Source organism: Bufo bufo, chromosome 7 (genome assembly GCF_905171765.1).
Source record: "Bufo bufo chromosome 7, aBufBuf1.1, whole genome shotgun sequence".
Taxonomy (NCBI): Eukaryota; Metazoa; Chordata; class Amphibia; order Anura; family Bufonidae; genus Bufo; species Bufo bufo.
Window position 1 is genome coordinate 147800043 of NC_053395.1, and position 25162 is coordinate 147825204.

The window sequence follows — 25162 nt, forward strand, 5'->3', positions numbered from 1 at the left end:
GCATATTCTACGTTCTCTCTGGCTGGCCTTCCTGGTACATACACTTCCTGTCCTATTCAGGGTTTCCTGTGCATCCTTCCCCTGCATTTTAGTGCGGGACCTCATGGCCAGCCTTAGATTTGTTCTGGTCTTTTGTTCCCTCCCCATGGCACTGCTTTAGAACGTCCCATGGTCTTCTGTGTCTCCCAATGATACAAGCAAGAAAATAGGATTTTTTGCGATTACCTGTAAAATTCTTTTCTCGCCAAGTTTATTGGGGACACGGCTCCCACCCAGTAAGCACATTGCTGGCTCTTCCTGATGGGTCCCTGTTCTTGGTTCTGACCCATCTCCAGCTCTCTTCTTGCTCTTGTTTTCTGGTGGCTTCTCTTGGCTGCTCCTACTACTTTCATACAAACTGATTAGCTCAGTGTCTGCAGGAGGGGTATAGCTGAGAGGAGGAGCTAACACTTTTTCAGCGTGGTGTCGCCTCCTAGTGGCAGCAGCTATACCCCTGGTCTTCTGTGTCCCCCAATGAACTAGGCGAGAAAAGGCTTTTACAGGTAGGCACAAAAATCATATTTTTTTTATATCAGGAAGGTTTTTTTTCTTGGTTTACATATAAAAAGGAAGGATTGAATGTATCTATAACATCATGACAACATTCTTCCTTTGCATGTGGCAGGGTGGTGAGTGACCCAAAGCAGAGTCTGTGTATATCGGTTGCTAAGCCAGTAGCTAGGTGTAATACTGATTACATAATGAAATTTAGACTTTTATAACCACATTTTTTTGTGGTTGACTGCAGGTTGCTGGTGTTAAGCCTTGCTTGTGTTAGACTCTGCTGTCTATTATTACAGCGAAGAAGACAATGTTGTTACATCCCCATAATGTACTGTATGTCATTATGTGTTAGTATATGCATAGAAATAGTTAATAGTCCTTCCTTGTGCTTTATTAAAATGACCACTTTTTCTTGTAGATATGTGGTGACTAGTTCAGGGCTACTCCTGCCTGTGCTGTTGCCCAGACTATATCCTCCCTTGTTTATGCTGTATGCCTTGGAACATGAAAAGGAAGAAGATGCCTATTGGGAATGTGTCCTAAGACTGAACAAACAACCAGACACCGCACTACTTGCGTTCTTAGGAGTACAAGAGTAAGTAGCATTAAAGTGGCACTGTACTTTCAGTTAACTTTTGAAATGTCATAGGGACATATAATAACTTTAGATTGGTGGGGGTCTGAGAGCTGAGACCCCTCTAGACCTCTAGAACAAGCGGAGAAAAGCACACTCTTAGCATGTTCCCTCTCCTCGCTGTATGACAGGAAGCAAAACGGACTAATTAGAAAGTCTATGGTGCAGCAAGTAGAGGGCGAAAGCTAAGCAGGGGCTTCTTTCCCCTCGTTCTAATGATGAGGGGGTCTTAACACTCAGAACCAAACAAATTTAATCTGTCCCTATGACATCTCAAAAGTTTACTGGCTCTGCTATTTCCGTCGGCCCCATAGAAATGAATAGGAGCGGGGGCCGCGTATGCGCGGTGCGCTCCCATTCACTTGTATGGGAGCAGCGCTTGGTGGTGGCTGGACCCTGGAAAACCCGGTGTTCTCCAGCCACAACTCTTCCTGCTCCTTTCTCGTTGTAGGTGCGGACCCCAAAGGTGGAACCCGCACCTATCAGACAATGGGGGCATAGCCTAACGATATGCCCCCATTGTTTGTGAGGGGAATACCCCTTTAAGGTCTGCGGGACTCTATAAGGCATGTCTAGATATGTTCTATTTTAGGGTATATCTTTCTTTTCCAAGATGAGAATAGAATGTAGCTCTGCTGTATTTTAAGACAAAAGTCAAAATTTTATGAAATTTTTACTGGTTTGTTAGTGAGGTCTAGCTTGGAATAAGTATATAGGTTTGCATCTCAGGAATAAACTGCTCAGGTAGCATAGCCCTGTCACAAAACATTTTTTTTCCTTTACACATTGTTATAAAATTATAATGTATTTCTATATTCTTCTTCTTCTTCCCCTTTTCAGAAAATTCTGGCCAACCAACATTAATTTCTTGGGTGAAAATAAGAAGGTATGGAAGAGACCTTAAAGGAAATAACAACTCTGCTAAAAACTCAGTTAATCATGAGCATACAGTATGTCTTCTGAGGGTCTTCATGTACAATACTAATTATTCTAATACTTCATATACAATATCCTAAATGCACAAGAAGCTTGGTGACAGCTTATCGTGTCTCATGCAGCGTATCATGCTGTTCATAAGTCGACTTATTGTCTGCTGAGGCATGGCATCCCGCTCTTCTTGAATGGTGGCTCTCAGGTCATTAAGGTTCTGGGGTACAAAGTTACGAGCCTCTACACGGCGACTCAGCTGATCCCATAGGTTTTCAATGGGATTCAGGTATGGAGAAAGTGCAGGCCACTGTATTTGAGGTATCTCCAGCAGCCATTCCCTAATGATGCGACCTCGATGAGCTGGCTCATTGTCGTCCATGAAGATGAAATTAGGCCTGTGTTGTCCATGCAGAGGCACAATGACTGGATTGATGATATTAAGTAGTATGGGCTTGTCACTGTACCATTCACAAAGTGTAGGGCAGTTCTGTAGTGACTAGACACACCTGCCCACACTGTAACACTACCACCACCAAAGGCAAACCGTGGCTGATGCATAGCGCTCTCCTTGACGTCTTCAATGACGTCAACATTGTTGGCGGCCATCATTTCTGCTCAGCATGAATCAACTTTTATCAGTGAACAACCCAGAAGCACTAGTCCTGTGTAGATGCTTCCTGGCTCATGCAAGACCATGATGCCTGTGGTCAGGTACCCTTGCAGGTCGTCTAGCACGCAGGCCACTCTGATATTAATGGTTTTTAATGGTGCCTCTCACCTCCCTTAAATGTGTGGCATTCATCATCCGGTTCTGCAGGCCATTGTTCACAATGAAGTGGTCATCAGTGTGGGATGTGGCCAGAGGACATGCATTTCTATGCCTTTCTGTGACTTTTCCAGTCTCTCTGTATCTCTGTTGCAACCTGCTGATGACACTCTAAGCTCAGTGGCCACTTCTGTCTGAGAACATCCTGCTTGAAGCCTCACAATAGCGAGGTACTGTTGATCAATTGTTAGGTGTCGTCTTGGTCTCCTGATGTCAAAATGTGAACAGCATGATGATGAGGAGGACTGTTTAAATACCAATTCTAATTGAACCAGGACATTTATTGGGCGATTCATGGATCAAACACCTGTGAATTTTGTTGTTAAGCTCCTTGTTAGTAGAACAGCAAGTGGTGCAAAAAGTACGGAAACATTGAACAGTTGGACATGTGCGTTCAAAAGTTTAGATAAGGTCATTTAGTTCACCTGTAAAGGTTAGAGTGCATTTTAGGTTCATCCTGAAATTTCACCCACAAGCCAAATATCCCTAACTTTATATATAGATATAATATGATTTGGTTCTGGATAAGTAATAGCTTTTTCATTCCTTTCCGAACTATTTCTTATGCTCTAGATATATTGACATTTTTTGAACACTGGTCGCTGTAATAGGATTTGTTTCTCTGCAGGTTTTGCCAAGCACTAAAGATTCCTGTTTTTCTTCAGCGGTGGAGTGCCTACAGCAGATCAGGTATTAGTATCTATCATATGGTATGTTATTGCCATTGTTTATAGCAGGTTTGTTCAAGAGATCAGTCTTTCTCTGTTGTTTGCAGCACTACATTCACTCCAGCAGACAAACTAAAGGTCATCCAGCAGACTTTTGAGGAGATCACACAAGAAGCACAAGAAGCACACAAGGAAGGTTTCCTCTGGTCCATGGATGAGTTGTTCCCTGTTTTCCTATACGTTGTGCTGAGAGCCAGGTCTGACTAATGTGGATTTTTAATGTGCCTTAGAGCCATATATTTGTAATTGTCTTCTTGCCTTAGATAGTCACCAAGCGTTTCCTTCTTCTTATTGGATAGGATACGAAATCTGGGTTCAGAGGTGCATCTAATAGAAGATCTTATGGATCCATATCTGCAGCATGGGGAACAAGGCATTATGTTTACCACACTGAAGGTGAAAAATACATGAATCTTAAAATTTCTAAAATATCAAGTCAATGTTCATAAGCCTTAGGGTTCAAGCACACGACTGTGTGCCACCCTGGAAACACAGCCCATGCGTGCTGCATGTCCCACTCTGACCTGCACTCACTGTATCATAGAGATTTATGTCTGATTTTATTATATTATATTAACATGATGATGTGAGTACAGTACAATAGACCCGCGATCAGATAGGCACTCAATGCACCATAAATCTGTGTATACTTAGTCTCCAGTGTAGTTCTGTGAGATGTAGTGTCACACTGGTCTCCTGCATGTAAGAGCTGACGGTGGAGAGAAAGATGACAGGGCAGACAAGCTCAAACCGCATCACATAGGAAAACATGGAGACTCTGCTGTGTGTCACCAGTCTGTCATGGCTGCCCTTACACAGCACGCAGTGCATTGTGATGACACTCCATCCCCCTCTGTCTCTGCAAAGCCAGGCATGATGGAAAATGTAGGATTCATTAGGAAAACCATATTTGAGGGAAAGAAGGAATCAAGATGGCAGACAGCCCACAAATAAAACAGGTATGCACAAGGCGTACACGAGAGCCTCTATCTTATTCTTTAATAATGGCCCATCCTGCACTTTATAGGCAAAGAAAGATAATCCTAGAGTGCTTCTTTAACAAGTCCAATTCTTTTACATTTTCTGATAACAGTCTCTGTCCATATATCCTGCATATAGTAATCATAGAGTGGGTTGTGCCACTTGGGTCCCCCTTCAAGCCATCTGTGGTTGACTGACGTGAACCATCCAGGTATTACATGGTTGGTCATTCATTTCAGTGGCAGGTATGCAATACTACATTTCCACTGCAGCAGTCCCTTTACAAGAAGTGTATAGGGAACAGGAACTTTTAGTGACAAAGCTATCTCTTTGCTGGGGTGGTGAGAAACTGCACCTACTGCGATCACTCTTAAGAAGAAAAATCTGAATATAGAAAGTTCCTTGGCAGTCTTGTTTTCAATTGCTCGTTCATTGACACAAAATATAACCTGTTTTTTTTTTATATTTAGGCATGTTATTACCAAATCCAGCATGAGAAACTCCACTAGAGGCTGGTAGAAGTCTTCAGTGGCAAAAGGAAACAACAGATTTTCTTAGAAAGCGAAGAAGATAGAAAAGCTCTGAAGAAGGTGTTCTCTGCTATGTGCAGAGCTGTGACTGGTGGTGTGAACTTACCAATTATTGAATATGAAGGGAAATTGCCAATGATATTGCTCCAGTGCGGTGCCGAGCTGGCTCCATTGACTGACTGAGCACTGGAGTTCTGAGCCGCAAGTTTAGAGTTAATTTTGTAACTGAAGCGGTGATGTTTTATGATCGCATTTAATAATTTTTATGTAAAAAGATCAGGACTATTCTAAAAGGTGATTACTGTTGGTACAGAGTGCACAAGCTCTGGCAATCCGATTTACAGCATACCGGACAGTATAAATATTGCTCTTATCATTGCTTTCTTAAGCCAAAGTCTGACCCAGATGTATATTAGTGTTGCAGCATGGAGAGTACAGAAATGTGTGGGTTCTTGGTACATTTCTAAAAAGGAAAATACTGCACAGTATGGTACAGCCTTTCCCAGTTACAGATTGAACCACAGAGATTTACAGGATTAGGAAAAGATGGCTGCTTTCTTACAAAAGACGGTGCCACTCCTGTCCCCAGATTGTGTATGGAATTGCAGCTCAACCCCATTCATTTCAGTGGATACCACATACAACTTGTCGACTGGTGTGGCACAGTTTTGGAAAAAATAAGCCATGTTTTTTTTCTAATCCTGTACAACAACTCAGTTTGCATTTTTTATCTCTTTTAGTTTGTTTTGCTCTGTATGTTTTACAATCCAGTTTATCACCTCTTGTTGCCAGAGGCATGAGCAGGTTACTAAAATCTTTTTAACTGTCAGAAAATATATCAGTTCAGTAATATTGACCATAATCATGGCAATAAAAATAATAATCTTTATATAGCGCCAACATAATCCGCCACAGTTTACAAATCAGAAGGTACATGTTCAAACAAAATCAAGCATTGCGTATGGCCATTGATTTACTGCAAGGTGAAATGGGATCCCGTTGTGGTTTCCATAGCTTTTACAGCAGGATTAATCTTACATGCAACGCTGTTCTTGTTGTCAAATCAGATGACATGAGTCGGAAACGGTCACTTACCATGAGGCATGTTGCGGCTATTGGTTTTACAAGTAGCATTACTTATGAATGTTCATGCGACCATTTCATTGTAAGGTTACTTCAGTGTGTAACCTTTATGAACGTGCTACCGCCAAAGATCTGATATCATCATGCAGTTACTGTACGGCATACAGTATGTCTGGCTGTTTAAAATCAAGTTATAATATTCTGTAACCTTGGCAATATTTAGAGGAGAAGAGCACAACAGAGAGATATTAGGAATTGCTTTGAGCCGGCCATACACATATTAATGTCTCGCTAAAACCAGTAGGAACTTAGAAGCCACAGCACAGTGCCAGATCCATGGTATGATCGTCCCATCGGCTCCAGGTGCTCCTTATTGGTTTACAGTTACATTCAGATCCTTGCATAGTTTCCATTGATTTGACAGAAAGAATAGTGGTGCATGTAACGCTGTTCTGGTCGCCAAATCTGATGCAGCTGCTGACAGGGCCTCCAGTGCAGACGGAAATTCAGCCTTGATTGATATGTTGTTACATTGTACATCCAGGTCTGTATGGATGATTGTTATATCAGTATTAAAGATACAGTTGCATATAAAATAAAATCCACCATGCACATATAAGGCCTCGTGCACACAACCACATAATTTGCAGTCCGCAAACCGTGGATGCCAGCCATGTGCATCCCACAATTTCCGTAGGTACCATTGTAAAAATGCCTATTCTTGTCCACAAAATGGACAAGAATACAACATGTTTTAGTTTTTTGTGGGACAGCACGCAGTGTGATATCCACACTTTTTGTGCCTCATTGAAATGAACGGGTCTGCATCCAGTCCGCAAAAAATGTGGATTGAATTTGGGAAAAAAAATAGTCATGTGTATGCCATGTTTTGGTCACCTGTGTGTATCAGATGCCCTTATTTCTTGAAGACATAAGCACTAGTATTTTATACGCACATTTAACATTGCTATATTTTCAAGTTTGTTTCTCATAATTTATTTAAGGTGTAACTCCTCTAAATAGGGGATTTAAGCTATATTCACACTGTGTATACACAGGGCCCTGTAGACTCGACGTATGCCACTGAATAGCATAGTCCGCTACACTTTGCAAGACAGATTAACACATTCCTGCAAAATATGTGTGTATGTATATGTATATATATACACACATTTTTTTTCTTCCTTATATACAATGGGACGTTTCACCATATTATTGGTGAAATATACTTTCTCTAGTGTAGAAACACTCCATTGTAGACTGGGATCTGCATGAACACATCCACTTCTGAGCTGCAGGCGACCTGTGCTTGTATTCAGCTACCAGCCTTCATGCCGCAGAACACGCACTGCCTGTTGTTGGAGGAGGGTGTAGTACAGGGATCAGCAACCTTCGGCATTCCGGCTGCTGTGAAACTACAACTCCCAGAATGCACACTTGCTTGGCTGTTCTTGTATCTCCCATAGACGTGAATGGAGGATGCTGGGAGTGCCGGAGGTTGCTGATCCCTGGTGTAGTGGGACATATGAAAATCTGTCAAATGTCATGTCATTGGGCTCCATTCCTAAAACCTTTATCATTTTATCTGTATGCAGGTCCTTGCGCATTTTCATGTTTTTTAATCTAATTTTGCCGCAGTTGAGCAATAATGTTCGTTTTCAATACCTTACTGTATAACAAATGACACATTTAAAGAGGACCCATCACCTCTCCTGACATGTCTGTTTTAGTTACTACTTGCATTCTGGAGCATGTAGCTGTAGGTTGTGACATTGCTGTATTATTCCTACTACAAGGGACAACTGGGTGTTACCAATCCAACACTGGCAGCACTGATTGGACTATGTCAGGCTGCACAGGGACACCCCCCCCCCCCCCCCCAACTGGTAACACCCAGTTGGCAATTCATTTCCAAAGGTCTAGTAGGAGAAACTGCACAGCATAGAATCATAAGATAATATGTTCCAGAATCGTCATTTAGTATGAAATACAATTATTTATTAAAGGGGTTTTCTGGGATTTACATGTTGAAGGCCTATCCTTGGGATTGGTTATCCATATCAGACCGGTGGAGGTCCATGAGCGTTTAGGCCTCTTCCTAGCCCATATGACATTATGTTCATCAGTCAGATGTCCTAGGCTCACCTCAGTCCTATTCAAGAGAATAGGGCTGAGCTGCAATACCATGCACAGCCACTATACAATGTACGGTGGTGTCCTTGGAAAGCCACAAGGGAGGCTGTGGCGGTCATTGAATCTTTAGGTGACTGCCCTGGCTTCCTTAAACAGCTGATTGGCCTGGGGTCCCGTGAGTTGGATCCCTGCCTATCTCATATTGATGACCTATCCTGAGGATATGTAAATCTCAGAGAACCCCTTTAAAACAGACATGTCAGTCTGTGGTGACAGGTTCTCTTTAGAAAGAAGTAGACAGCAATAAATGGTTGAAGCTGCTTTTACAGAGCATCTGTCATGGCTGGACACCTTGCTTAGTAATAAAATAAACCCCCACCATGACTGTCAAGATCCAGCAATTAGTAATAAGGAATTTTCTACCACTGCCCGTGTGATGTGCAGTTTATGACTTGTTAGTTGTCATTCGTTTGCTTTACTATTACTTGTGGACATCATACAATGTGGCTGTCGTTATGCATATAGCACAGCTAAAGTTGATCATCTTTGGATTGTATTTTATAAAGGATTGAAGTGGCCCGCTATTACAGACTTGAATTCACATCTGCTGTAACAACTACTACACAGATTGTTGTACATGAACAGTGACTACTGGCTACTGCTATCACTTGTGCTGACTTATTGTTTGTTGTATTGCATTAAAAACCTAAAAACTGGAGAATCATTTAACTAAAACACATTAACACTTTGTACAGTAAATGTATATAGGTCGTGACTAAACTGTAACTGATTTTATAAAGTGTTCACCATGTTTTATTGTTCATCTTGTATAATGCTGTTTTTTAACTAATGCAGCTGTGCAATCCAACAAAGGAGTTAAAGAGTTAAATCAGCGAGTGCTGGCTTTTATTTCGTGCCGTGTCGGCAGAAAAGTTTGCATTGAAATTTATTAACACACAGTTCATATGTTGAATGGTTACAAATAAAAGGTATCTCTACCAGTCTCAACTTGAGTTGTAAAGACCCTTAATGTGATGTCAATGTAGGCTACTTAGAATTTACACTACACAGTTTTTCTTAAAGGGTATTTCCGGAAGTTTAATATTAATGGCCATGGCCAGGATAGGTCACGAATACCTGATCCGTGAGGGTCTGACTCCCGGCACCCCGTGGATCAGCTCATCTTAGGCCAGTGATCGGTCACATGGCCTATGTGCTCCTAAGTCCCATTAGCCCTGAGCTGCAATACTAAGCACAGCCACTATACAAAGTATGGCAGTGTGCTCTGTAAGCTGTGAGGAGGCTGCAGTTCTCGCCAGTGTGCCGTCTCTTTGAACAGCTGAATGGCAGAATTGCAGAAAGTCAGATCCCCACCAATCAGATCTTGGTGACCAACTCTGAGAATGGGTCCCAGAAAACCCCTTTAGAAATTGCTCCTTTTTATGTTACGAACACCAAAAGCTGACATTATTATGAGTAGAGATGAGCGAATTTCATATTTAGAAATTTGTTTTCGGTTCGAGTTGTGGTATAATGTGAATTGCGTTATGGATATCGTTACCGCGGACCATAACGCAATTCCATAACAGAATGCCTTTAAGGGCATTTGGGTATTCATTCCGTCATAATAGAAGTCTATGGCCTGCATAACGGATCCGTTTGGTTTCCGTTATGCAGGAGAGGATCCAGAATAACGTAAACCGGACGGATCAGTTATGAAGGCCATAGACTTCTATTATGACAGAATGAATAACGGAATGCCTCTAAAGGCATTCCGTTATGGTGCGTGGTAACGGAATCCATAACACAATTCAGTAAATACCACAACATGAACCCGCACACGAGCTTCAAAATATGAAATTCGCTCATCCCTAATTATGAGTATTGCTACCTGACAATTTTTGCATTCATTTTGTGTGCTGAAATGTAAAAATGTAATTAGTCCCAAGAGCATATATGTACATAGGCTGCTATTACAAAGTAGGAGGCATGACAGGTTTTGTATAGTCCTTACAACCTCATTTTAACCCCTTAAGGACCTAGGACGTACCGGTACGCCCTATTTCCCGAGTCCTTAAGGACCCAGGACGTACCGGTACGTCCTGACTTAAAATCTGTATTCCGGCGCCCCAGGGGTTAATTGGAACGGGATTTCGGCTGAAATCATTCAGCCGGCATCCCGTAACAATGCAGGGGGGGGTCATTTGACCCCCCCGTATCGGCGATCGCAGCAAACCGCAGGTCAATTCAGACCTGCGGTTTGCTGCGCTTTTTGCAGTTTCTGATCGCCGCGGTCCCTGACCGCGGGGATCAGAAACTATAGAGTGGCTAAAATAAATATTTTTCACCCCCCCCTGCACCCCTGCACGATTTTATGCCGGAGGGTGGTGCGGGGGGGGTGTCGCAGGCGGTGGGGGCGTTGCGGGAGGCGGGCGGTGCGGCAGGCGGGATCGCGATCCCCCGCCCGCCTCCCCATGATCGATCGTTGGCTTCTAGTGGTTGTACCAGGGTGCCAGCACATTGCTGGCACCCTGGTATAAACGGCTGACATCTGTGAAGATGTCAGCCGTTTAACCCTTTCCATACCGCGGTCCGTACGGACCGCTGTATGGAAAAAGTTAACTGTCATCGGTCAGGGAGCTCCCTCCCTCTCCATCGGGGGGCTGCTGTGCCTTTGCAGCCCCCCGATGGAGAGGGAGAGAGCCCCCAGAGAGCCCCCCTCAGCCCCGTGCTTACCCTTCCCCGTCTGCGAAGTTCTGAGCAGACGGGGAGGGTTCCCATGGCAACAGGACGCCTGCTCAGGCGTCCTGCTGTCCATGGTGCTGAACAGATCTATGCTAAAAGCACAGATCTGTTCAGTGTAAGTAAAATACAGTACAGAACAATATATATTGTTCTGTACTGTATTATACAGACACCAGACCCACTGGATCTTCAAGAACCAAGTGGGTCTGGGTCACAAAAATGTAAAAAAAAGTGAAAAAAGTTAAGATAAAAAAAAAAACATTTATCACTGAATAAAAATTAAAAAAATTAAATAAACTACACATATTAGGTATCGCCGCGTCCGTAACGACCTGATCTATAAAATGGTCATGTTACTTTCCCCGCACGGTGAACGCCATAAAAATAAAAAAATAAAAACTATGAGAAAATTGAAATTTTGCCCACCTTACTTCCCAAAAAAGGTAATAAAAGTGATCAAAAAAGTCGCATGTACGCCAAAATAGTACCAATCAAACCGTCATCTCATCCCGCAAAAAATGAGACCCTACTCAAGATAATCGCCCAAAAGCTGAAAAAACTATGGCTCTTAGACTATGGAAACACTAAAACATGATTTTTTTTTTTTCAAAAATGAACTCATTCTGTAAAACTTACATAAATAAAAAAAAAGTATACATATTAGGTATCGCCGCGTCCGTATCGACCGGCTCACATGACCTAACCCCTCAGATGACCACCGTAAAAAAATAAAAATAAAAACAGTGTAAAAAAAGCCATTTTTTGCCATCTTACGTCACAAAAAGTGTAATAGCAAGCGATCAAAAAGTCATATGCACCCCAAAATAGTGCCAATCAAACCGTCATCTCATCCCGCAAAAAATGAGACCCTACTCAAGATAATCGCCCAAAAACTGAAAAAACTATGGCTCTTAGAATATGGAGACACTAAAACATTTTTTTTGGTTTTAAAAATGAAGTTATTGTATAAAACTTACATAAATAAAAAAAAATGTATACATATTAGGTATCGCCGCGTCCGCGACAACCTGCTCTATAAAAATACCACATGATCTAACCTGTCAGATGAATGTTGTAAATAACAAAAAAAAAAAACGTGCCAAAAAAGCTATTTCTTGTTACCTTGCTGCACAAAAAGTGTAATATAGAGCAACCAAAAATCATATGTACCCTAAACTAGTACCAACAAAACTGCCACCCTATCCCGTAGTTTCTAAAATGGAGTCACTTTTTTGGAGTTTTTACTCTAGGGGTGCATCAGGGGGGCTTCAAATGGGACATGATGTCAAAAAAAACAGTCCAGCAAAACCTGCCTTCCAAAAACCGTATGGAATTCCTTTCCTTCTGCACCCTGCCGTGTGCCCGTACAGCAGTTTACGACCACATATGGGGTGTTTCTGTAAACTACAGAATAAGGGCCATAAATATTGAGTTTTGTTTGGCTGTTAACCCTTGCTTTGTAACTGGAAAAAAAATATTAAAATGGAAAAATCTGCCAAAAATGTGAAATTTTGAAATTGTGTCTCTATTTTCCATTAAATCTTGTGCAACACCTAAAGGGTTAACAAAGTTTGTAAAATCAGTTTTGAATAGCTTGAGGGGTGTAGTTTCTTAGATGGGGTCACTTTTATGGAATTTCTAATCTAGGGGTGCATCAGGGGGGCTTCAAATGGGACATGGTGTCAAAAAACCAGTCCAGCAAAATCTGGCTTCCAAAAACCAAACGGCGCACCTTTCACTCTACGCCCCGCTGTGTGCCCGTACAGTAGTTTACGGCCACATATGGGGTGTTTCTGTAAACGGCAGAGTCAGGGCAATAAAGATACAATCTTGTTTGGCTGTTAACCCTTGCTTTGTTAGTGGAAAAAATGGGTTAAAATTGAAAATTAGGCAAAAAAATGAAATTCTCAAATTTCATCCCCATTTGCCAATAACTCTTGTGCAACACCTAAAGGGTTAACGACGTATGTAAAATCAGTTTTGAATACCTTGAGGGGTGTAGTTTCTTAGATGGGGTCACTTTTAGGGAGTTTCTCCTCTAGGGGTGCATCAGGGGGCTTCAAATGGGACATGGTGTCAAAAAACCAGTCCATAAAAATCAGCCTTCCAAAAACCAAACGGCGCACCTTTCACTCTACGCCCCGCTGTGTGGCCGTACAGTAGTTTACGGTCACATATTGGGTGTTTCTGTAAACGGCAGAGTCAGGGCAATAAAGATACAATCTTGTTTGGCTGTTAACCCTTGCTTTGTTAGTGGAAAAAATGGGTTAAAATGAAAAATTTGACAAAAATATGAAATTCTCAAATTTCCTCCCCATTTGCCAATAACTCTTGTGCAACACCTAAAGGGTTAACAATGTATGCAAAATCAGTTTTGAATACCTTGAGGGGTGTAGTTGCTTAGATGGGGTCATTTTTGGGTGGTTTCTATTATGTAAGCCTCGCAAAGTGACTTCAGACCTGAACTGGTCGCTAAAAATTGAGTTTTTGTAAATTTCTGAAAAATTTCAAGATTTGCTTCTAAACTTCTAAGCCTTATAACATCCCCAAAAAATAAAATATCATTCCCAAAACAATTCAAACATGAAGTAGACATATGGGGAATGTAAAGTCATCACAATTTTTTGGGGTATTACTATGTATTACAGAAGTAGAGAAACTGAAACTTTGAAATTTGCTAATTTTTTTCACATTTTTGGTAAATTTGGTATTTTTTTGTGCAAAAAAAATAATTTTTTTGACTTCATTTTACCAGTGTCATGAAGTACAATATGTGACGAAAAAACAATCTCAGAATGGCCTGGATAAGTCAAAGCGTTTTAAAGTTATGAGCACTTAAAGTGACACTGGTCAGATTTGCAAAAAATGGCCTGGTCCTTAAGGTGAAAATGAGCCCGGTCCTTAAGGGGTTAAAGAAGACCTTTCACCAGAATAAAGGTTATAGCCTCCGGTATCTTCATAGTTAGGCTCCACCCAGGGGAACCTGCCGCGGTCTCCTTCTCCTATGCTGTAGCGCTGGCCAATCGCAGCGCTCAGCTCATAGCCTGGCTATGAGCTGAGCGCTGCGATTGGCCAGCGCTACAGCATAGGAGAAAGAGACGCCGGCAGGTTCCCCTGGGTGGAGCCTAACTATGAAGATACCGGAGGCTATAACCGGAGAACGGAGTGGCGCCCGGGGATAACAGTAAGTGCAGGGGGATCCCTGGGCGCCGCTCTACACGTCTATATAGTCAGTTTAGATACTTTATTCTGGTGAAAGGTCCTCTTTAATTGTTGGCTGCCATTTATTACTGTGTCTATAGAGGCACGGCAGGCTGCACTGATCTGAAGTGACCTTATAAAAGAGCAAACACCGCGGTATACAAGTAAAAGCTACTGATTATACTAAGGATAAGCCATAAATATCAGATTTGTGGGGGTCCAAACCTGTGATCACCGTCAATCAGCTGTTAAAGGAAGACAGCACTCAGTGAGTGCAGCAGCCTCTTCCTAGGCCAGTGACATCACCGTACATTGGCCACATGACCTAGTTGCAACTCAGCCACATTCAAGTCAATGGGACTGACCTGCAATACCAAGTCTTGCCACTGTACAATGTACGGCGCTGTGCTTGAAAAGCGGACAGTAGCCCGCGGTGTTCCCTGAAACAGCTGATCAGCAGGGGTGCCAGGACTCAGACCCCTGCCGATGTGATAATGATGACCTGTCCTGAGGGTCATTATCTTTTTCAAGATAACCCCTTTCAGAAAAGACTTTGACAAGGGCCAAATTAGGTCAGAGCAGCCGCAAACATTGTGGGGCGTTTCCAGTCTGGTGTTTCAGGTAGCTGCAGTGCCAGCAAGCAAAGGGCTCTGTACACTGTGTAGAACAGCATCTATAGCTGAGCTGCTGTACCCTGCACAGTCTTTACACCGCGTACAGAGCTTTGCTCTTTTAGTTTCCGGTGCCGCTTCTGCCTGAAACCGGAGATCATTGGGGTTGCTGTGTGTTGGACCCCTCTCCGATCTGATATTGATGACCTATCCTGAGGTTAGGTCATCAATATCTGTAGCCTGGACAGCCCTTTTTTAAAGATTCTGCTTGCCAATATCTTGGTGCCTTGTATCGCAGGATTCCTTCTGGAGTCCATGTCTTGATCAGGTCCGATCTGTTTTGGTAGCATTCGGTGGACCTACACAATATTAGGCAGCTGATCTTATTGTAATAGCTGACCAGTGTATATGTTCAGCATGTGTTCTCACTCATTTGTGGCTACCTATAGATGCTCACATAGAGCCTGTTTATGCATCTCCTCTCCAGCTACATTCATAGTGTAAGCTGGACTATGATTTTTTTTTTTTTAAAACAGCGCTGGGGGTTTAAGCAAAGCTGATTAAGTCTTCCCTACGTAGTTCTTGGTTGAGGAGGATGTGATGGGATTAGCCAGGTTGTTGCTAACACTTTTCACACAGGTCTGTGTGAAGCTGGAGGGAAATGGTGTCTCATCTTGCTTTACATCCAGGTAAGATTTTAAATATGAACCGTTAATTACTGCTGGGGCCGTGACATAGACGATCAGCAGTCCACATAGTGAGAGGTGTGCTGGGAAGATCAGGGTCTATATTAATATCAGTGTGAGAAAAGAGCCATTCAGTAACAATAGTGGAACAGGTATCCATAGAATATGAGACTACAACACTACTGAGGAAAATAACAGCGTAGTGAAAGTATTCTTAAATCACACCAAAAACAATGTTTCCTACCAACATAATACATTTTGCTCAGAGTAGCCCGAAACTACTTTCGTCTTTCATGTGATATTTAGCCAGGTCATTCACATAATTTATTTCTCATAATTTTTTTAAATAATAAAGGTGCCACCACTGTGTGGCAACACTATATAGTGGTTACTTCCATCCGGCCATTTCTACTCTCTATAGATAATCAAGGATCAGACTTAAAGGGTTATTCCCATCTGGGACATTGACAGCATATTGCTAGGATATGCAATTAATGTCAAATAAGTATGGGTCCCACTTCTGGGACCTGCTCTTACTTCCAGGACTATGCCCGCAAAGTAAAGGAGAGCACACCACACGTGTACAGCGTGCTCTCCATTCACCACTATGGAACCTCCGAAAATAGCAAAGCACACGTGTGGCTGCTCTCCCTTCTCTTTGGGGGACCGTTCTGAATATAGAATCGGGTATCAGAGGTGGGTTAGCAATATGCCATCAAAGTCCCAGATGGAAATACCCGACTTTATACTGATGACCTATACTCCGGATAGATCATCAGTATCTGATTGGGGGTGATCTGACACCCAGGACCCCTGCTGATCAGCTGTTTGAGGAGACCTTGGGCTCTGGTGAACACTGCTGCCTTACAGATTACCAAGCACAGCACCGTATATTGTATAGCAGCTGTGCTTGGTATTACAGCTAGGCCTAGGCCATGTGCGTAGTGTAAGCTACGAAAAGGCTGCAGTGCTGCCTTATCAAACAACTGATCGGTAGAGGTCCTGGGTGTTGAACCGCTACCGATCAGTATAAATTGGTCTGAAAACCCTTTTAAGGGCTCATACACAATAACGTATTATATTTCTGTGTCCGTTTTTGTTTTTTTTGCGGATCGTATGCGGAACCATTCATTTCAATGGATCCCCTAAAAAACGGAAGTTACTCCTTCTGCATTCCGTTTCCGTATTTCCATTCCGCAAAAAAATAGAACATATTCTAATATTGTCCGCATTGTGGGCAAGGATAGGAATGTTCTATTAGAGGCCAGCTGTTCCGTTCCCCAAAATACGGAATGCACACGGACGTCATCTGTACATTTTGCTGACTGCAAAATACATACGGTCGTGTGCATGAGCCCTTAATCGGAGCTGCAGGTGCAAAATAGTAGAATTGTTTTTCAATATTTTTTGTTCTAGATCAGGCATGGCCAACCTGCGGCTCTCCAGCTGTTGCAAAACTACAATTCCCATCATGCCCAGACTGCCAACAGCCATCAGCTTACAGCAAGGCATGGTGGGAGTTGTAGTTTTACAACAGCTGGAGAGCCGCAGGTTGGCCATGCCTGTATCTAGATGCACAGTAGCAATAAAATACTTTAGTTAAAAACATGCATGTACTGTACCTCATGGGCTTCATTTAGAAAGCCAATATATATTCATTTAAATTTTAAAAGGACAGATTACTCGACTTCCAAAAATACAGATAACAGTTTGTTGATGATGATGATGCTGTAGTTTGAAAAGCTTTTACTATTTTCTAGATATTTTAACTGTACTCTTCATCCAAAGCTGCTGCCCTCTTTCCTGACACAGTTGTGTCCAGCCTTGCTTGAATTTAGTTAAGCTACTTTCACACTGGCGTTTCTGGGTCCGCTTGTGAGATCCATTTCAGGGCTCTCACAAGCGGCCCAAAACGGATCAGTTCAGCCCCAATGCATTCTGAATGGATAAGGATCCGTTCAGAATGCATCAGTTTCGCTGCGTTCGATCTCCGTTCCGTTTTTGAGGCGGTCACTAGAACGCAGCTTGCAGCGTTTTGGTGTCCGCCTGACTATGCAGAGCCAAACGGATCCGTCCTGACTTACAATGTAAGTCAATGGGGACGGATCCCTTTTCACTGACACAATATGGTGCAATTAAAAATGGATCCGTCCCCCATTGACTTTCAATGGCTACTTTCACACCTGCGTTTAGGTCGGATCCGTCTGGTATGTGCCCAGACGGATCCGCACCTATAATGCAAACGCTTAGATCCGTTCAGAACGGATCCGTTTGCATTACCATGAACAAAAAAAAAAAAAAAAATTTTATTTATTTTTTTTGTTCATGATAATGCAAACGGATCCGTTTTGACTTTACATTGAAAGTCAATGGGAGACGGATCCGTTTGAAAATTGAGCCATACTGTGTCAACTTCAAACGGATCTGTCCCCATTGACTTACATTGTAAGTCTGGACGGATCCGTTTGCCTCCGCACGGCCAGGCGGACACCCGAACGCTGCAAGCTGCGTTCAGGTGTCCGCCTGCTGAGCGGAACGGAGGACAAACGGAGCCAGACTGATGCATTCTGAGCGGATCCGCATCCATTCAGAATGCATTAGGGCTGGACGGATCCGTTCGGGGCCGCTTGTGAGCCCCTTCAAACGGAACTCACAAGCGGAGCCCCGAACGCTAGTGTGAAAGTAGCCTAAGTCAAAACGGATCCGTTTTGACTTAGACTTTTTTTTGAATGAATAATGCAAATTGATCCGTTATTAACGGATACAAGCGTTTGCATTATTCGTGCGGATCAGTCTGTGCAGATACAAGACGGATACGCACAAAACGCGAGTGTGAAAGTAGCCTAAAGGGATTAAGGTTATAGAAATTTATAACCTATCCATAGAATAGGTCATCAATATACGATCAGGGTATCTGCTCGCCCCCTCCTGATCAGTTCCAGGACTAACACCAAGAATGGAGCCAGAAGAACAGCTCTGTCTACTGTGTAATGGCTATGCCAGATTACTGCAGGTCAGCTCCAGTTCACATGAGCTGCCATAACCCGGCACTACACGGCGGATGAAGCTGTGCTTCTAGCTCCATTCTCTATATTAGTTCTGGTGCCGTCAGCTGCGGCAAACAGCTGATCTGTGGTGGTGCCAAAACTCAGACTCCCACTGGTCTGTGTGGTGTACACAATGCATTGCCTCACTTAGGACACCCACATATATTTTAGGATATTGGGGATAGTACAAGCAAACACAGGAAGGACTTACAAGACTCCATATAGACTAAATTTGATATTTTAGCAGCGATGCCTCTTAACACATTTGAGAAGCAACAAGGCAGATAATGTATGAATTGAACTACAGTGTGCTTGAGAATAAATTTGTGAACCCTTCTGAATTTTCTATATTTCTGCATAAATTTAACCTATAACTACATCAGATTTTCAATACTTTACTATACGTAAAGATAACCAAATCCAACAAATGGTCATTTATTTATTGTGGGAAATGATCCAATATCACATGTCTGTTAGTGTCAAAAGTATGTGAAGTATTTGATGTGACCGCCTTGTGCAGCAATAAATGCAACTAAAGGGTAGATTTATCAAAACTGGTGTAAAGGAAATCTGGCTTATTGCCCATAGCAACCAGTCAGATTCCACCGTTCATTTTTCACAGCTGGAAGGTGCTAAGGGCAACTAAGCCAGTTCTACTTTACACCAGTTTGATAAATCTCCCCCTAAATGTTTCAGGTAATTGTTGATTAGGCTACTTTAACACTCGCGTTTTGGCTTTCCGTTTGTGAGATCCGTTCAGGGCTTTCACAAGCGGTCCAAAACGGATCAGTTTTTCCCTAATGCATTCTGAATGGAAAAGGATCCGCTCAGAATGCATCAGTTTGCCTCCGATCAGTCTCCAGTCCGTTCTGGAGGCGGACACCAAAACGTTGCCTGCAGACTTTTGCTGTCCGCTTGACGAAACTGAGCCAAACGTTTTCTCTGACACAATCTGGCACAATAGAAAACAGATCCGTCTCCCATTGACTTTCAATGGAGTTTATGACAAATCCGTCTTGGCTATGTTACAGATAATACAAACGGATCAGTTCATGATGGATGCATGCGGTTGTATTATTGTAACGGATCCATTTTTGCAGATCCATGGTGGATCTGCCCAAAACGCGAGTGTAAAAGTAGCCTTAGATCTACACATCGGCTTGGAGGAACTTTAGCCCACCCCTCTGAACAAAAGAGCTTCAATTCTGTTATGTTGCTGGGTTTCCTTTGTATGAACTGCTAGGTTCAGGTCCTTCCACAACATTTCTATTGGAGTAAGGCCATTCCATTTGACTTAGCCATTCCAAAACTTTAACTTTATTCTTTCTTAACCATTCTTTGGTAGAATTACTTATGTTGTGTGCTTATGTTCGTTCTCTTGCTGCATGACTCCCGTTCTCTTGAGAATCAGCTCACAGACGGATGTCCTGACATTTTTCTTTAGAATTTACTGGTATAATTGCTGGAAAGCCATCCTGGCCCAGAGGCAGCAAAGTAGTAATAGATCAGTAGCAGGTGGGAAACGAGGGGAGGTCACCCGCCCCGGGTGTCACACCAGTCACTGCAAAAATGTAGGAAATTGAGCGCCAATCTCACAAATGACAAAGTAAAAAGTAAGTGGTGGGGATAAAAATACTAATATTAATCGGTGAAGTTATAAAGTGGCACCATCCACAGGCGCTAGGGACAAGGCGGTGGGTTAATAAAAAAATATAAATATATTATTTTATTAAATAAGGATGTATTATTAAATAAGATACCAGATGGTGCAACAATAAAATGAAATAAAGATGTATAACAAATAATAAAAGGATTACATTTTTCAGAAGTGCTAAAATCATAATGTTGATAATAACAACAATATTATTAGTAATAATCCACTCACTTCACAGGGGGGTCGCCACCAGGATAAACTCAAGACACCTGGGGCAGTCACCCCCTAAGCTGGGATCGCGTGTAGATTGTTAGAGGTCGATGTAACGCCCTGGGTGTACAGCCTGGTTGGTAAATCAGCAGACAAGTCCAGAAGTGCGCAATCAATTCTCTTTAATGTTAAAATATGCGGCTCAAACGCGTTTCGGGGGTCACAATACCCCCTTCTTCAAGAGCAGAATACCAGAGGCAGCAAAACAGGCCCAAACCGTGATCCTAACACCATCGCGTTTCACAGATGAGATAAGGTTTTATACTGGAATGCAGTGTTTTCCTTTATCCAAACAGAACACTTCTCTAAACCACAAAGTTCTATATTGGTCTCATCCATCCACAGAATATTTTTCCTATAACCTTATGACTTATCCAGGCGATCTTTAGCAAACTACAGACGGACCGCAATCGGGCTCAGACTGGCCCCATTGCAAGATAGGCCCCCAGTCCCTTGCCCCTTGCACAAGTGGCACATGGCACAGTATATTGACTATACTACATTTGTAATGAGTGAATCGACCTCAGATGAAACATCCGATCTCGATTCGCATAAAACTTTGTTCCAATACTGTACAGAGCAGGAGCTCTGTACAGTATTAGAATGTATTGGCTCCGATGAGCTGAAGTTATTGCTTCGCGAAGTCTCCTGCTCCGTACAGTATTAGAACGAAGTTTTATGCGAATCGACTTCGGATGTTTCATCCGAAGTCAATTCGCTCATCCCTAAACTACATATAAATAGGCAGCTTACAGTATGTCAACCAGTCTATGCGGCCATATAATAAAAAAAGGGTAAATTATATTTGAGACTACCCAATTTATTATTATAGATGCATCAGGTGGCTGAGATGACTTCTAGACACAGAGACAGGCCAAGCAGTGTCCTCTTTCCCCAAGGACCTGCCTTCTCAAAGTCACTGCAGGGACCCCATAATCAATTATCTTGAGCATCTTGCTGCTGCCGCCACTATGTGAGCAAAGTAGTATTTGCATGTAGCTATACATTGGGCCTCCAGAATGAATTTTACTGGGGGGCCCTAGACACCCCAGTCCAGCACTGGCAGCAATATATATATAATAATTTATTTATTTTTGGGGGGGGGGGGGGGAGAAGAAGCTTTCTCCTTGTAATTCTGCCATGCACATCATTGTTGTTCAATGTCCTCCGGTGGCTAATTAACAGTAGTTAATACAAGAAAGGCCTTTAGTTGCTCAGAGGTGACCTTGGATTCCTTTGTGACCTCGTAAACTCTTAAAGGGAACCTGTCATCAACTTTATGCTGACCTCAGTGAAGGCAGCATAAAGTAGTGACAGAAATGCTGATTTCAAAGGTGTGTCACTCATGAGCTAAAAGTAAGTGGTTGCCGAGAACCAGCTTTATAATCATTACAGCCCAGGCCTTGAAAAGAGTCAAGTCTACATGAGAAGAATCATGGTTATTCCTAATCTCACCCATCTGCTGATGATTGGCAGTTCTCTACTAGAAAGAAAGGGAGAAAACTAGGTATTAGACTGTCAATCATCAGCAGGTGGGCGGGAGAGCAGGAATTCATGTATAACCATGACTCTTCTCAGGGGGCCGTGACTCTTTTCCAGGCCTAGTCTGCAATGTTGGTGATGTTGGTTCTCGGCAACCACTTACTTTTAACTTATAAATGACAGACCTCTGAAATCAACTCGCCTGTCTCTACTTTGTTCTACCGTTAATATGGGCAGCATAAAGTTGATGACAGGTTCCCTTTAAGGCCCTTTTATGAGGGCTGAGAATCCACCAGATAATTGCTAATTAGCTTTCATAGGAACACTTGTTAGCGATTATCTTGCAGTGTAAAGGTGCAGCCGATTACCCGATAAACGAACAAAACGCTCGTTCGTTGGGTAATTTGATAGTTTGTGTAGGTACAAAATAGTTTGCTGGCAGCAGAGGCCGTTTACACAACACGAGTGCTGTGCTAGGCAAACAAGTCTGTATGGGGATGAGCGATGGCGTCAGTGATCACTCCTCCCCATACTGTTGAGGGGATCGCTGCATGTAAATGCAGCAAGCTCCTTCATTGACTAGCGGGCAATTGTCGAGGAGGAGCACTTCCTTTCCGACAATCTCCTGCAAAATTGGCCAGTGTAAAGGGGCCTTTACATGCTTTGCTCTTGGCATGATCTTTGTTGATTGATCACTCCTGAGGAGGATAATATCGGTCTTGAATTTCCTCCATTTGTACACAATCTGTCTGATTGTGGATTGGGAGAGAGTCTTTTTAGAAGATAGGTTTGTAACCTTTTCCTGCCTGATGAGTATCAGCAACTCTTCGTCCGAGGTCCTCCTTTGTTCATGCCATGATACACATAAACATTTGTTGTGAAGGTCAGACTTTGATAGATCCCTGTTCTTTAAATAAAACAGGTTGTCCACTTACATCTGATTGTCATCCCATTGATTGAAAACACGTGACTCTAATTTCACCTTCAGATTATCTGCTAATCCTAAAGGTTCACATACTTTTGCCACTCATAGACATGGGATATTGGGTCATTTTTCCTCAACAAATAAATGACTTAAGTCTAATAATTTTGACAAATTTGTTTGATTTGGTTATCTTTTATATACTTTTGGTAAAAACCTGATGTAGTCAAATTAATGCAGAAATAAGCACCAGATTTTCACCTTATGTCTGGGGTTGGGAGGTCACTCGTGTTCTGCTGTAACTATTGTGAATAACATTAAATGTTAAGGAGATTAACCCGTCTTAGAAAAGAGCAGGAGCACTGATTAAGATTTTCTATGCCAAAGTCATCAAAGCGGTGAGCACTCAGGCTCCGTCGTGTTTTTTTTGTTTTGTTTTGTTTTTTTTTTACATTTTTTTTACTATAATAATCTTGAAATAGTAAAAATGTATGCTAGAAACCTAACCTTATGTAAATTACATGTTAACATGTAGCTATTATTTGGGTAGAGCTCTATACATTCCTATGTAGTAAAGCTACCGATGTTTTTATTGCTTTGAAGCGTACGCAAAGAAATTGTTATTTTACAAGAAGGGGTTTTGGTATTGGGGAATTTAGGTGAGCAAGGATTATATTTAAATCTTTTTTACGCAGCATTGGTTTGCATTTGTGTCCACAGAAATAAAACTCAATGAACTAATGAATTCTTTGTCAAGGTATTATCTATATAATGGATATCAATATTAGTTCATATAGTTAAGTGGTTGTCTTAAATTTGAAAAAAAAAAAATATGTTTTTTTCTACAAATAGTGCCACTGTCAATAAGTTGTGTCTGGTATAACAAGTGAATGGCATTATGCTGCAATATTAGACACACAACCCATGGACATAAGTGGTGCTGTTTTAGAAAAGCAGACTAATTATAATCTCTACAAGGCAGTGTGTCATGACTGCCCATTGTTCTATTCATATTATTCCATGAATTCAAAGGATTGCTCTGAATTTGTACAGAAGGCCAGTACCCGGCTGTATGCCCATGTCTCAGCACAATAAAGCCTACAATACCGGATTTGATTTTACCACCCAATATATCACCCAATATTTCTAGTATGCAGCCATCTAGGAAGCTAATAAAAAGCAGCTCAGAATATTGAACATGCTCAATATCACATACTGTATTTTCTCAATATTGCAAAAAAAATAGAAAACACCTGATCATATCCAAAAAGGATAATGATGCAATCATACCTGTCTGAAAATCCATACTTCAGACTTTTATTAGACGACAGGATCGTACAGAGGATCCTCCAGTGGGAGCATGTTACGAATAATGTGCCCAAAGGTCCAGCAGTTCCCAACAGGAACCAGTCACTTGCCCCTATGTATTTTAAGGGTATTTTTAACCACTTCAGCCCCCATAGCTTAAACACCCTTAATGACCAGGCCACTTTTTACACTTCTGCACTACACTACTTTCACGGTTTATTGCTCGGTCATGCAACTTACCACCCAAATGAATTTTACCTTCTTTTCTTCTCACTAATAGAGCTTTCATTTGGTGGTATTTCATTGCTGCTGCCATTTTTACTTTTTTTTGTTATTAATCGAAATTTAACGATTTTTTTTGCAAAAAAATGACATTTTTCACTTTCAGTTGTAAAATTTTGCAAAAAAAACGACATCCATATATACATTTTTCTCTAAATTTATTGTTCTACAGGTCTTTGATAAAAAAAAAAATGTTTGGGTAAAAAAAAAAAAATGGTTTGGGTAAAATTTATAGCGTTTACAAACTATGGTACAAAAATGTGAATTTCCGCTTTTTGAAGCAGCTCTGACTTTCTGAGCACCTGTCATGTTTCCTGAAGTTCTACAATGCCCAGACAGTAGAAAAACCCCACAAATTACCCCATTTCGGAAAGTAGACACCCTAAGGTATTCGCTGATGGGTATAGTGAGTTCATAGAACTTTTATTTTTTGTCACAAGTTAGCGGAAAATGATGATTTTATTTATTATTTTTTTTTTTTCTTACAAAGTCTCATATTCCACTAACTTGTGACAAAAAATAAAAACTTCCATGAACTCACTATGCCCATCACGAAATACCTTGGG

General features: G+C 41.9%; 1 protein-coding gene across 3 annotated transcripts in view; it reads left to right on the forward strand.

Moving 5' to 3' along the window:
• Positions 1 to 9386, forward strand: part of ALS2 (alsin Rho guanine nucleotide exchange factor ALS2) — a 134932-nt gene extending 125546 nt beyond the window's left edge. For all 3 annotated transcript variants that reach the window (XM_040439653.1, XM_040439654.1, XM_040439656.1), the window contains exons 29-34: positions 962 to 1138; positions 2018 to 2063; positions 3562 to 3623; positions 3709 to 3858; positions 3961 to 4057; positions 5113 to 9386. In XM_040439653.1, coding sequence (XP_040295587.1) covers positions 962 to 1138; positions 2018 to 2063; positions 3562 to 3623; positions 3709 to 3858; positions 3961 to 4057; positions 5113 to 5151 — 571 coding nt within the window. In that variant the 3' untranslated portion in view covers positions 5152 to 9386. The remainder of the gene's footprint in view (positions 1 to 961; positions 1139 to 2017; positions 2064 to 3561; positions 3624 to 3708; positions 3859 to 3960; positions 4058 to 5112) is intronic.
• Positions 9387 to 25162: the final 15776 nt, after the last annotated feature.